This window comes from Egretta garzetta, unplaced genomic scaffold (genome assembly GCF_000687185.1).
Source record: "Egretta garzetta isolate BGI_Z169 unplaced genomic scaffold, ASM68718v1 scaffold41, whole genome shotgun sequence".
NCBI classification, from domain to species: domain Eukaryota; kingdom Metazoa; phylum Chordata; class Aves; order Pelecaniformes; family Ardeidae; genus Egretta; species Egretta garzetta.
The window spans coordinates 143,834-155,922 of NW_009258755.1; the positions used below are offsets into that span (position 1 = coordinate 143,834).

The window sequence follows — 12,089 nt, forward strand, 5'->3', positions numbered from 1 at the left end:
CAACCCTACCCCATCCAAAAAAATCTAGATGAACATATGCTTCATCCAGGCTCAGTAGCAGGCCAGTATCAATGTTCTAAAAACAATTTTGAGCTGCTTCCTCCTACATACAACAACAGAAAAGTAAGTTTCTGTGAGAAGGATATGAGAGAGTTTCTAGCTAATAGACTAAGAGACTAATGACTGTTCCACTGATTACCTGCAAATGCTTGAAAAGATCCCAATGGGTCAGTGTTACTTTACACCTAAAGAAGTGCTTCACTTTTCAATTTTTTATGTTTTCCTTTAGCAGTTGATTCACATACTGAGTTAACCAACTTCCGGATTTTTGAAGAATCCTAGAAGAACAACATATGCTTTGTCTTTCAAGCAAGCATAACTGAACCAAGAGAATGAGGTTACTCTCTGGAAACCTTGAAAAATAGCCAGAAAACCTCAGGACTAAGTATTTGTACCACAGGAAATGCCAAGATCCAACGATTTTTTTTTATTTTTCTTGCAATAATTAAACATGAATTCAAGGTTGGTCTGCCATACTTTTTTAAAGTTGTAGTAGGCCGAACAAGTAAGTATATCTGGAACTAAAAACTAGAAAGTTGTATCAAATGAAATAAAACATTCCCTACTGATATCTACGGCAATAACCACATAAAAAAAAATCTGGATTATTTATCAATTCAAAATGAAAACTAGGTATTTTCTTTTATTCATTACTTGGCCATCTTTACAGGTCCACAGCAGAAGAGAATCGTCGATGATCTCCAAAACTAAACAAAGAAAGCAAATTAGTTTAATTATGCTACATAAAAAACCTCTGCTTTTTGATTACATATAGTGAGAAATTAATGTTAAGTGCTTCTGGAAATTATGATGAGATAAAGATGATGACATTTTTACAGATGTTTTAAAAGTTATTTACTTTTTTGATTTATAGATAATCTATCTATAGTTAAGGGTCTAACCATTACATTTTCTCCTACAAACTACTAAAACCAGACAATACCCAGCAGTTTAAATAACATATGAAAAAAGCTGCATCTATTTAACAGCTGCAGAACTCATAGGACAGAGGCAGTAAAATATAAAAAAAAAGACAAGAGTTAAAAATCCTACTGCAAGAATATTAACTGTAATAAAAGAGAAGACATTAAAAACAGCAGCTAGTTAGGTGCCAGGACATAATAGAACCCATAAGGACAGGCAAAGAATGATGCTAAGTTAGGGAGAAAGAGTCTGTTTTCAGAGAAGAACTTCCTGACAGACACCACAACAAAGCAACATGAACGGTGACTGTGTGGTCCCCTTCTCGTAAATAAATCAGGCGTCAAAGGTTGATCTGCAGTTAATAAGAAGCCTAAGCCTTCTCCAAGGATTTGTAGTATTCTGTCAGCACAGTCCAAGCCTTAGGAGCCATGAAGCCTTCCGGTGGGTTTTGTCCTTCTCGAGCCAGCTTGCGCATGCGGGTCCCCGATATAAATTCGAAGTCTTCGTGGCTGAGAGAATAGGAGTGTGGGCAAGGGGGGAGAGGCAGAGAAGCAAGGGGAGGGGGAAAAAAAAACCAACAACATGTTTTAAAAGCAGGCAAAGTTGTTCATATTCCTTCTGCTTTCTTGATACTTTATAAATTTCTTCTTGAAGAGTATAATGCTGTATAGCAACTGTCATTTCCAGACATTTGACCAGCAATGCCAGTAAAACTCGACTATACACCCTCTACAATATTCAGCTTCGGTAACACCTGAGGTTTAGCAACATGGTCCAACTGATCTTCTGCAGACTGGACTGAGTCTGTGCTTCCATCTAGCCTGGCTCCTTCTCTATGAGGCAACAGGGAACCACTTTTGAGAGAGAACCATCTCCTTCCACCCTCCTGTCTCAACCCTCTGCCAAGCAACAGCCGCCATCCTATTTTGCACCTCACCCTGCCATGGCAGCAGACCAGCCTTATGAGCTGGTTGAAGGTTCCAGTGCTGGTTGAAGAAGGCCATTTCAGTGCCACTAGAGAAAGTGCAAAAACAAAATATCACAAAATCTTAGCGAAGTACAGTTTGCAGAATAGAGCAAGTAAAAGCCAGAGTCTAGAGACAAGCTCTACAGCTTCTGCAGCTGGGCCATTGCAAGCCACTGAGCATACATAGACATATATATGCATATGAGTAATGTGGCACAAACTAAAGAAAAAAGCAGGGGAATAATAAAAATACTTTCCCCTAAAGATGATTTTCCCTAAAAAACCAGAATTCAGTTGGACAAATGCACAAATGAACCCAGATCAGGATTATTCATCATTGTTAACATGACAATCTAAATTAATTTTAACTTCTCACGTATGTGGTCATAAGCAGCAAAAGCTCAACAATTTCAACTCTTAGACCTCACAGGACTGAAACAGTAAAAGCAAGACAAGAATGCCAGAGTTCTACCAAATGGTTGAAAGGAAAAATTATTTATTCTTAAATTAAATATGCAATTTTAATTATGCCATTTGCTCAATTTGCAACATGTATGCATTACTCATTCCTGCCTGTTTGAAATAAAAGCCAAGCATTGATCTCAGATGCACATGCCTTAGATAGAAACAAGAGCCAAGTATGTGCATCAGAGGGTAGAACTTGGCTCTAAGTGCTGAGCTATGCTCAGTAGGGTATGGAAGTTAGCAAGACGCAGAAAGCATTCCACAGTTCCCTTTCACAAAACCACTAGCCCCATAACTTTTTGATTTGGATTGTATACATTTACACAGCAGCACTGCCATACATGTCCTTTTCTTACTGCTCTCAATTCAGGACTGTGGGTTTCTCGAGTGTCACAACATGGCAAACAACCCTATTGTGCTTCAATTCTGAAAAAAAAACCAAACCAAAAACCTACATAAAAACGAAAACTTAAAGTTGATGTAAGCCCATGGGAGAAAAATTTATGTCGCTGCTGTTTGTAACACCTGAAAATTTTGTTCCTTGGCAGAGAGATTCCTAAGTATTCACTAACACTGCTTGAAGGTAGCTCGTGTTCTTTGCAAATAACTATTTCTATAAAATATATGTGGGGAAGTGATAAGCCTGGTTAATTCTAGTGAAAAAAATACTAAGCCTTCAGATGATCAGGAAGAGAAAAGTAAAGCAAGTGCTATGAAGTTTCTGCATATGTGGTTTTCTCCACAGTGGGGTAGCAATACTGAAGTTTGAGCATTAAAAAAAAAAAAAAAAAAAAAGTTAACTGCTTTATCCCCTCCTTGATTGTTAAATTTTCACAAATACACTCGGACTTGCCATACAAATTTGCTTCAATAAGACCCCCAATTCCTTTAGCTTCTTGTTATCCCTAGTTGCATAAAAAACAGCTCTAGGAATTGGAGATACCAAGAAAGAGAGAAATGTGAGAAGACGCTAAGTAGATCTATAGAAACTATAAGAAAAGGAAGGAAAAACATGAGTGAGGATCATTTAAGAAACATACTAGATTCAACATCTCATAACATTTCTAGAAATGTTTAAAAAATGCTATTAGAAAGTACAAAAGTACTAATGATGCCCTCTCATTATCCCAATCTTTTCTTTTGAATGGGTTTTTCTTACAAAAAAAAATTACATTAATTAGTAATCATCAAAGTGACTCAAATGAAGCTTTGGCAATATATACTGTATGTTGAAACAATACAGTAATTTTTACCTTTTTAAAAATTACGGCATTTGCTATTTTACCGTTTCCAGTTTAATCTCCACTTTCATACCTAAACCAGAGTATTTGAATAGCCACTCAATACTCATTGTCTTTACTAATGGTTAAAACCAAATCTCTTGAATATCAGAAACTGAGATTTCCACTAAGCAGATATATCTTATCAGTACCAGCACTGTGATGTGACCCACAAGCATTTTGAAATAAAACACAACAGTATGAGTAACTTGCTTTTGTGGAAAAAGAAACCAGAAAGAAGAGTCAAGTGATTTTGTTCATAGTGAATTTTGAGGATATTAGGAGTTACTCTACATAAAATGGATTTGAGCAGAATACGAGAGGGGGGAAACATTTGACCATTAAAGCTGCTATGAAATATAAATGCCAAAGCCATTCAAATACCATTCTCAAATGAGATTGGAATGACTCTTAATGAAACTTAACCCAAGCCTTTTCTGAGCATAGGATTTAAGTGCCATTGAAATTTTTATTCAGTGGCTGCTGGAATTGGCTTTCTTTGAGCCATGCTATGTTAGTAAATGCTTGTAACGTTGATTTGAGCTTTTACTACCAATTGAATTTGACTAGTATTGACATAGTATTTGATGCCAATGCAATTAAAAGCTTTCTCCAGAAGAAAGAAGAAAAAAGGCAGAAATAAATCCACAACAAAAACTTGTCAACAGAAAACCAGTCTTGAAACATATTACATTAGGACTGGTATTTGCTCCATGGCATAGCATCCTAGAACCCACAGTGTAGGAAAAGCCTTACATACACACACTGTGAAATATCCTTACTTATGAAGGATAGGGCTAGGCAGACAGAAAATACACAACTGTGCTGTGTTCTCATACATCTAGCAAAAGGAGAAAAAGAATCTTTTCTTACATTTCAGATTGTGCCCTCCTTCCACACACAGAGCTGTATGTACACACAGACACCCACAGGTGCACAAGATATTTTATATTTGGAACACAGTAAGTTATTTATTCAGAAAAACACAGCAACGAATTTGTGGTGCTAATTAATCTTCCAACTATTCACAGTAACTGAGCATCAGACTCAAAGGACATTACAAACCACGCACAGATTAAGAATCCATACACCAGTTCTTGCCTTTCTTTAATTTACAAAGGCTAATGTTTTAATCTGTTAAATGGATCTCCCTTTTTTCTGTGCATTCAGTAATTTTTTTTACTATAATACCACAAGTGACTCCAGCAACAATGACAGTTCTTTATGTTTTGTTATGAGCTCAAACACTCTAAGAGCAGTGTGTGAGGAGGCTAAGATTTCAAAGACCTTACAATTCTTGTGACAAAACAAAGAAGTTATCACCAGTCTGCAAGTGGGAAACAACTCTATGAAGATGCCCACAGTCCTACAGGAAACATCTGCCGTATCTCTGAGGTGTCAATACAGTGACTGAGGAGAATATTTTTTTTTATTTCAACAATTACTCCCTACAAGCTTAATCTAAGTACAAAATATATCACATAATTGATTTTTCACTTGGGAGCACTGAAGATCAGTCATAATCTTGGGAACCCCAACTTTCTGTTAGGGTATCTGGCACTGTGCAAATGACCTTCTTAGAATTCCCATCCTCTGTGGACAGCAGCATCTGATGCTCTCAAGGTCTTAAGAAATTTAAAGACTCATTATAAAAGTACAGATCATTCACTCATAGTTTTGCCTATTCATAAAAATATGGTGTTTGGAAACAAATGTGTGGAAATAAAACAATAACATGACTTATCCACTCTGGTCTGGCTTCAAAATGACTGCCATGGTCTACCCAGCTGGTAAACTTTAGATCCAATTAATTCCTAGGACAATTCACAGCCTCCTTTTCTGAGGTTCCATCCTTCAACAATTCTCCTTCTCCAACTTCACGCTTCCTGAACAGGATCTGTCATGAGGTAAAATCTAATCTCACAACCCTATTCAGAAGGATTTTCACTGAATTTAAATTTGCCTTTGCATCATCAAGTCATGACTTACACCATCACTCCTACAGGAACAGAACGCTGTCCCTTACAGTGTCGTGCCTTTGTTAAGCCAGTCTGTGTCATGCCTTGGGAATGCCCCATGATGCTGAATGAACCAGCTAGGTTCAAAACCTAACTGGCCAACTCTTTGTGAAAGTAGAACATAATAATGTGATTAGTATCAACACAGGCAGAGCAAATCCTTCACCTGCTGTGAATGAAATTCCTTTTTGACTGGCAGGATGGTTTAAGTCTTCTGAGCTGCTGTAGTATTTCAATGTATCCTAAATTGTGTACTAAAGGTTAATTGAGAAACCATTTTTCACATAGCTATATTAAAGAGGACAGTCAAGTGTGCTTATCTCAGCCTCTTACTATCACTTTAAAAATCAGGTATCACACCAAATTTGGGAACAGTATGGACTTAGTTGGAACAGCAGCTGTCCTCTAAATATGACTCGATAGCATTAAAGCAATCATGACAACCATATTAAAGGTCCTGGGAATGAACTGTATAAGGTTAAAATCTCTCCTCTTCACAGATACCCATGCTTCATTCATATTTTATAGAAGGCATGAACAGTCTGCTCCAGTAACCTTATTTAGGGGTTTCTTTTAGCCAAAATGATCTCATCAGTTTTCTTTCAGGACAAAAAGAAAAAAAAAATCCATTTTTCCAGACACTGCTGTGGCTTTTTTAATTGCCAGACTAATTTCCTTTCTTAATTGAGTTTTTTCTCAGCAGCAGTCTGTGGCTGCATTTTATAGGACAGATCTTCTGTAAAGAATTGGGAATCTCTGCTCACCCAAACAACTACTATTATTAAGCCACCAATCCCAAATTGCACTTGTCTGTGGTAAGTGTTTGAGGCGCCTTTTTGGCTGAAGAAACTCACTAACTGTTTTTCTGAAGGGATTTCAGCATTGGGTAGGGATTTTTTTTTTTGAGGGGAGTGGTGGTTTTTGTTGGTTACTTGGTTCTTTGGTTGTTTTTTCATTATGCTTCAGTCTAATAGTGGTTCACAGACCGCACATTAATTTCGAATTTCTCCATTGTAACTAGAATTCTTCCTATAAACTTTTCCAAAACATGTTTGGACATACTCAATTATTGATCCAAAATTCTATGAAATCAAAAAGGGTAAAAACTATGGTAAGCAAAAGACTGTATCAATATTCATACTAGTTTCTACATGTGTTATTTCTTCAGAATTCTATGTAAGTAAAAATGTTCAAGCTTCCCACAGAAACTTGGATTAGCCTTGCTATCTGACTTCAGCAACAATAAAAAGGGAGGGTTTTTTATTATCCTAATTTTGACCAAAAGGAAAATAAAATTAAGTTAGCTCTACCTGTTCTGCTATATATTGCTTCAAATGCATTCCTCAAATCCCTTTCCTAAATCTTAGGTTTAGACATATCTTTTTCAAAAATATCTTTTAAGATGGTGGTTCCATGAGGTGCTAAACCTAGTGATGTCCAAGAAACATATTAAAAATTGTTGTGGCTTCATGAGGTAAAATACAAATACATTTTCAAGTCATTGGTTGTTCACAGGTCTTAATATTTTAAAGGGTAACTTCAGTCAGTTTATACAAGTTAAACTTTGTGCATCACACTGCAACTACAATTTCTGTGCAGCTAGTGCAAAGGCTTTTACATTAACCTTTTCTTACTCCCTTTCCTCACACACAATGCTCCATGATTATCCCTGAACGCAAACAGGGTATCTCTGCTTTTCCTTATAAACAGGGGTACATGTAGATACACCTGCTGCCACGTGACTTCAACTCCAACACAGCACCACAGCAGCTCAACATTAGCCAGCAGCATGAGCTCCTGACACTCAAAGTTAACCGTCATGTTCTCTATGCTATGTCAAATGAGTATACTCAAAAGGAGTAATAGTAAGTGGTATTTAATATCAGGTAGAGGCCTGAAAAATAGAGGACATGACCACTTGTGGAGATAATAACTACTTCCAGCAGCTAAGACACACAGCTCAGCTATAGCTCCGTCCAAGGGAAACCCACTTGCCTTCTGTGCATCCATTAGTGATGTAAATTCTTGAATTGCCTAGTTGGCTGTCAAGTCTCCAAGCCTCAAAGAACTGAGAAAGGTGCAATAGAAATCAAGTTACTCATTTTCAAAACAAGTCAGAGCAATGTTTCTATGCATTCAACCCCCTTCCCCACATTTTCTTGCTGTGTTTTTCACCAGGTAAGCAGCGGGCTCAGGAAAGACTCCCACAAACATCACCCAGTGGTCTTCCACCAGTACCGATCCCCTCATATGTCCAGACAATCCTCCATTCCCTGTCATCCTCCTTACAGGTTCAAACACCACAAGGTCCGGGAGTCTGCCACATTTTCAGGATCACACAGGCCATCTTGAAATGCAGCCAGCTGCACCCACCCAAGTTCTAGCTCTGTCTGGAGCCTGCCACAGTGTTCTGTCTACGGCAAGCAGGAGCAATAATGGCTCTCTCATCAGGGAGCCTGCATGTGTCCGCATTGCCATCTAGAGGATTGCTGCCACATTCCAGTCCACTCGGTAGTTACAAACTGCCTAGGGAAGGACAGGGCAAATGGTCTTACATTCTGACAGCAGCAGGGCAAAACTGCACACTAATAGCAGCACGATCTCTTTTTCCAAGACAGTGACAGAAACAGGAAAAAAAGCCTCAAACCAAAGGGTCCCCATAGGCAGGATGAAAGGATAACAGGGTACACATAATGCAGCCTGTGACAAAAGGCAAAACCTTCTACCACAGAGATTTTTTTTTTTATCATTTGCTCTGGCTAATGAGAGAGGCACAGTTTTGCTCCCCTTGATCTAAATCAAATCTATCCTGCTAAGAGTACAGTATCAATGATCACAGAATCAATATTCTTCTACAAAGATTTTCTGTTCCATGCAATGGGAATTCTGGCCTCTCACATTGCTACTCCCCTTCTATTCCAAATTATTAAGAAGTGACACACTAGTATAACTACTTCACTTTAATCTTTGTGTATTTATCTTCTAAACCTTGCTGAATTACTCAGACAACAAGCAGGACAAATAGCCATAGTATCTACTACTACAACAGCCTTTTGAACCTTATGTTATAATGCATACAGGTTTGCATAAAACTAGCAATATTTACATCACAATCTAGTTACTGTGCACAGCAATGAGGACTTCTAGATGCATCTCAAATAATGAAAGGCACAAAGGTAGTGAAGTGTTCAACAGCTACTGTCCATAGCTTCACTTGAGAAAAAAAAACCTGCTGTAATGCCCTCCCCAAAGAGAAGCTTCACAGCACTAAGGAGAACCTTATGCTGGAATGCTGCCTATATGGGCGGGAGGAGGAAGGAAAAACAATATCAGCAAACTACAACTGCTAAATAAGCATCCCTGATTAGCTTCAATTTTAAAACATCTGCAATTTAGCAAATCATCAAATTTCTAAACACATGGATGCCGTGGAGTAAAATACAGTGAAACTATTTTAATTCTTGTCAGGTTTCAACAGATTTGCCTTTATCATGCTGTTTATGATTTCCAAACAACAGAAGAACACAACATAAAGCTATATTTAGTTATCTAAGAGATACTTTTAAAAGCCGTGAAGTGTTAGTAAAAGCAGACTAATTCAGGTGCTTGGAATTTACTGCTAAAATATAAAGCAGTTACATAACTTACAATCAAGGTTAAGTCAGCACACTACCTACTAATAAACATTGGTGAGCCCATGTCACCTCAAGCCCATCAAGAAAGAGATGCAACATATAGATGACACTATGATCGAGGAGTGGACTTGACCATGGACGCTATTGCACTGGTTATCCATGAATGCGAAACATGTGCTGCGATCAAGCAAGCCAAGCGGTTAAAGCCTCTCTGGTATGGAGGCCGATGGCTGATGGCTGCCTGGCAGATTGATTATATCACAATCCCACAAACCCACCAAGGCAAGCGCCATGGGCTCACCATGGTGGAAGCAACCACCAGATGGCTGGAAACATATCCTGTGCCCCATGCCACCACCTGAAACACTATCCTGGGCCTTGAAAAGCAAGTCCTATGGCGACATGGCATCCCAGAAAGAATTGAGTCAGACATCGGGACTAATTTCGAAAACAAACTCATAGACACGTGGGCCAAAGAGCACAGCATAAAGTGGGTATATCACATCCCCTATCATGCACCAGCCTGCGGGAAAATCAAACAACACAATGGACTGTTAAAGACTACACTGAGAGCAATGGGTGCTGGGATGTTCAGACATTGGGATACACATTTAGCAAAAGCCACCTGGTTAGTCAACACTAGGGGATCTGCCAACCAACCTGGCCATGCCCGATCAAAACTCTTATGTACTGTAGAAGGGGATAAAGTCTCTGCAGTGCACGTAAAAAATATGCTGGGGAAGACAGTCTGGGCAAAGGTAAACCCATCTATGGAACTGCTTTTGCTCAAGGACCTGGGTGCACTTGGTGGGTGATGTAGGAGAATGGGAATTCTGATGTGTACTTCAAGGGCATTTGATTTTGGGTGAGAATAGCCAGTGAACCAAATTGTATTATGTCAATTGCTGTATAATACTGTATGCCATCACTTCTATGGTTGCTATATGTCATATCAATAGTATTACAGAATCACCCGGATTAATGAAGAATTAACTTTGATAAAAACTGAGCAAAGTGTAGCAATGATAGAAGCAGAACCGGCTTCAGCATGCAACAATCCAACACCATACACCATCCCTCCTGCCCTAGAAGGCTATTATGACAGACGGATCCCAAAGTCATGGACTAAATTAGCTCCATGGACATTTTAGAGGGATGGCCCTTAGTCTTAGGGAATGATATCTGTGTGTATATATCAAAAGGCAGGAAAAGGGGTGGTGATTAATTGGAAAGTGTAGGACTTGGACATGATGTAGAGGGTATAGAATAAGGGGTGGATACTGTCCTGGTTTTGGCTGGGATAGGATTAATTTTCTTCCTAGAAGCTGGCATAGTGCTATGGTTTGGATTTAGTATAAGACTAATGTTGTTAACACAACAATGTTTTAGTTGTTGCTAAGTAGTGTTTACACTACTCAAAGCCTTTTCAGTTTCCCCTGTTCTGCCAGGTGCACAAGAAGCTGGGAAGGGGGCACAGCCAGGACAGCTGACCCCAGCTGGCCAAAGGCTTATTCCAGACCATATGATGTCATGCTCAGTATATAAATTGGGGAGAGTTGGCCAAGGGGCAGCAATCATCACTTGGGGACAGGCTGGGCATAGCTCAGCAGGTGGGGAACAATTGCACCGTGCATCACTTGTTTTGTATATCCTTTTATCACTATTATTTTTATATTCTCTTCCTCTGCTATCCTATTAAACTGTCTTTATCTCAACCCATGAGTTTTACTTTTTTTGCCCCTCCTCAATTCTCTCCCCCGTCCCAGCCAAGGGCGGGGAGGGTGAGCAAGTGCCTGTATGGTGCTTAGTTGCTGACTAGGGTTAAACCACAACAATTGTCAGAAGCCACAGTGACATCCTTGGAGACTTCTATGCTCAGTGTAACTGCAGCATAAGTAGCTGAAGAACAGGAGATAAGAAATAGGTTCATTTTTACAGATCAATCCATGATTTCACGCTTTCAAAGATAAACTGTGCTGTGCAGACATACTTCTTCAGTTAGAAGCAGTAGGAAATCAACAGAATATAAAAAATACAAGGTTTTTCTAGAAAAACATCTTGCTTGGCAGTTTGGATTCCAGTACTAACTTCAACTGCAGTTGATGTAAAAAAAAGTACAGTACAATAATCTGAATAAAGAGGTTTAAACTAAAATGACTAAACTAAAATCATCTTCCCAGTCCCACTCATTGCCACCACAGCAATGCATATAGCGAGTTTTGGACTCCAATATGCCACACAAGTGAAAAATAATACCGGAACATGCAGAAGGTGAAATTACCTGTCCTGTAATTGCACAAAAAAAAAAAAAAAAAACCAAACAAACCAGCTGAAAGCCCTGGGACATACAATAGTCTTAGGGCATCATTTTGCATTATTGTTAAACAGAACAAACAGCTGTTTGTCACCCTCCCCTGTCCATTATCTTGTCTCTGCTGCACTCTCTCATTTTTTCTCTTCCATCATATCTGATACATATTTGACACCTGAGAAGCATATTTAGAAAGATAAACAAGCAGAAAGGTAATCTCACCATTATAATAAATAGTAATATTTTTCTGTGAATTTAGCAATCTTTGCCAACACGTTCCAGAATTAGAGAAACTCCAGCACCTGGGAGGCAAAGGGAAGCTTCCAGTGGCAGCTAAAGTTGGATGAGGTTAGTTGTGCTGTGAAACCACACCCAAATAGTGCTGAAGTCAAGTTGCATTCATGATCTAAAACCACATCTAAACACTGC

At 38.8% G+C, this 12,089-nt stretch overlaps 1 protein-coding gene across 1 annotated transcript in view; it reads right to left on the minus strand.

Moving 5' to 3' along the window:
* Positions 1-296: 296 nt before the first annotated feature.
* The window catches only part of PAPSS1 (3'-phosphoadenosine 5'-phosphosulfate synthase 1), a 40,755-nt gene continuing 28,962 nt past the window's right edge, over positions 297-12,089 (minus strand). The window contains exon 11 of the mRNA XM_035888925.1: positions 297-1,493. Coding sequence (XP_035744818.1) covers positions 1,355-1,493 — 139 coding nt within the window. The 3' untranslated portion in view covers positions 297-1,354. The remainder of the gene's footprint in view (positions 1,494-12,089) is intronic.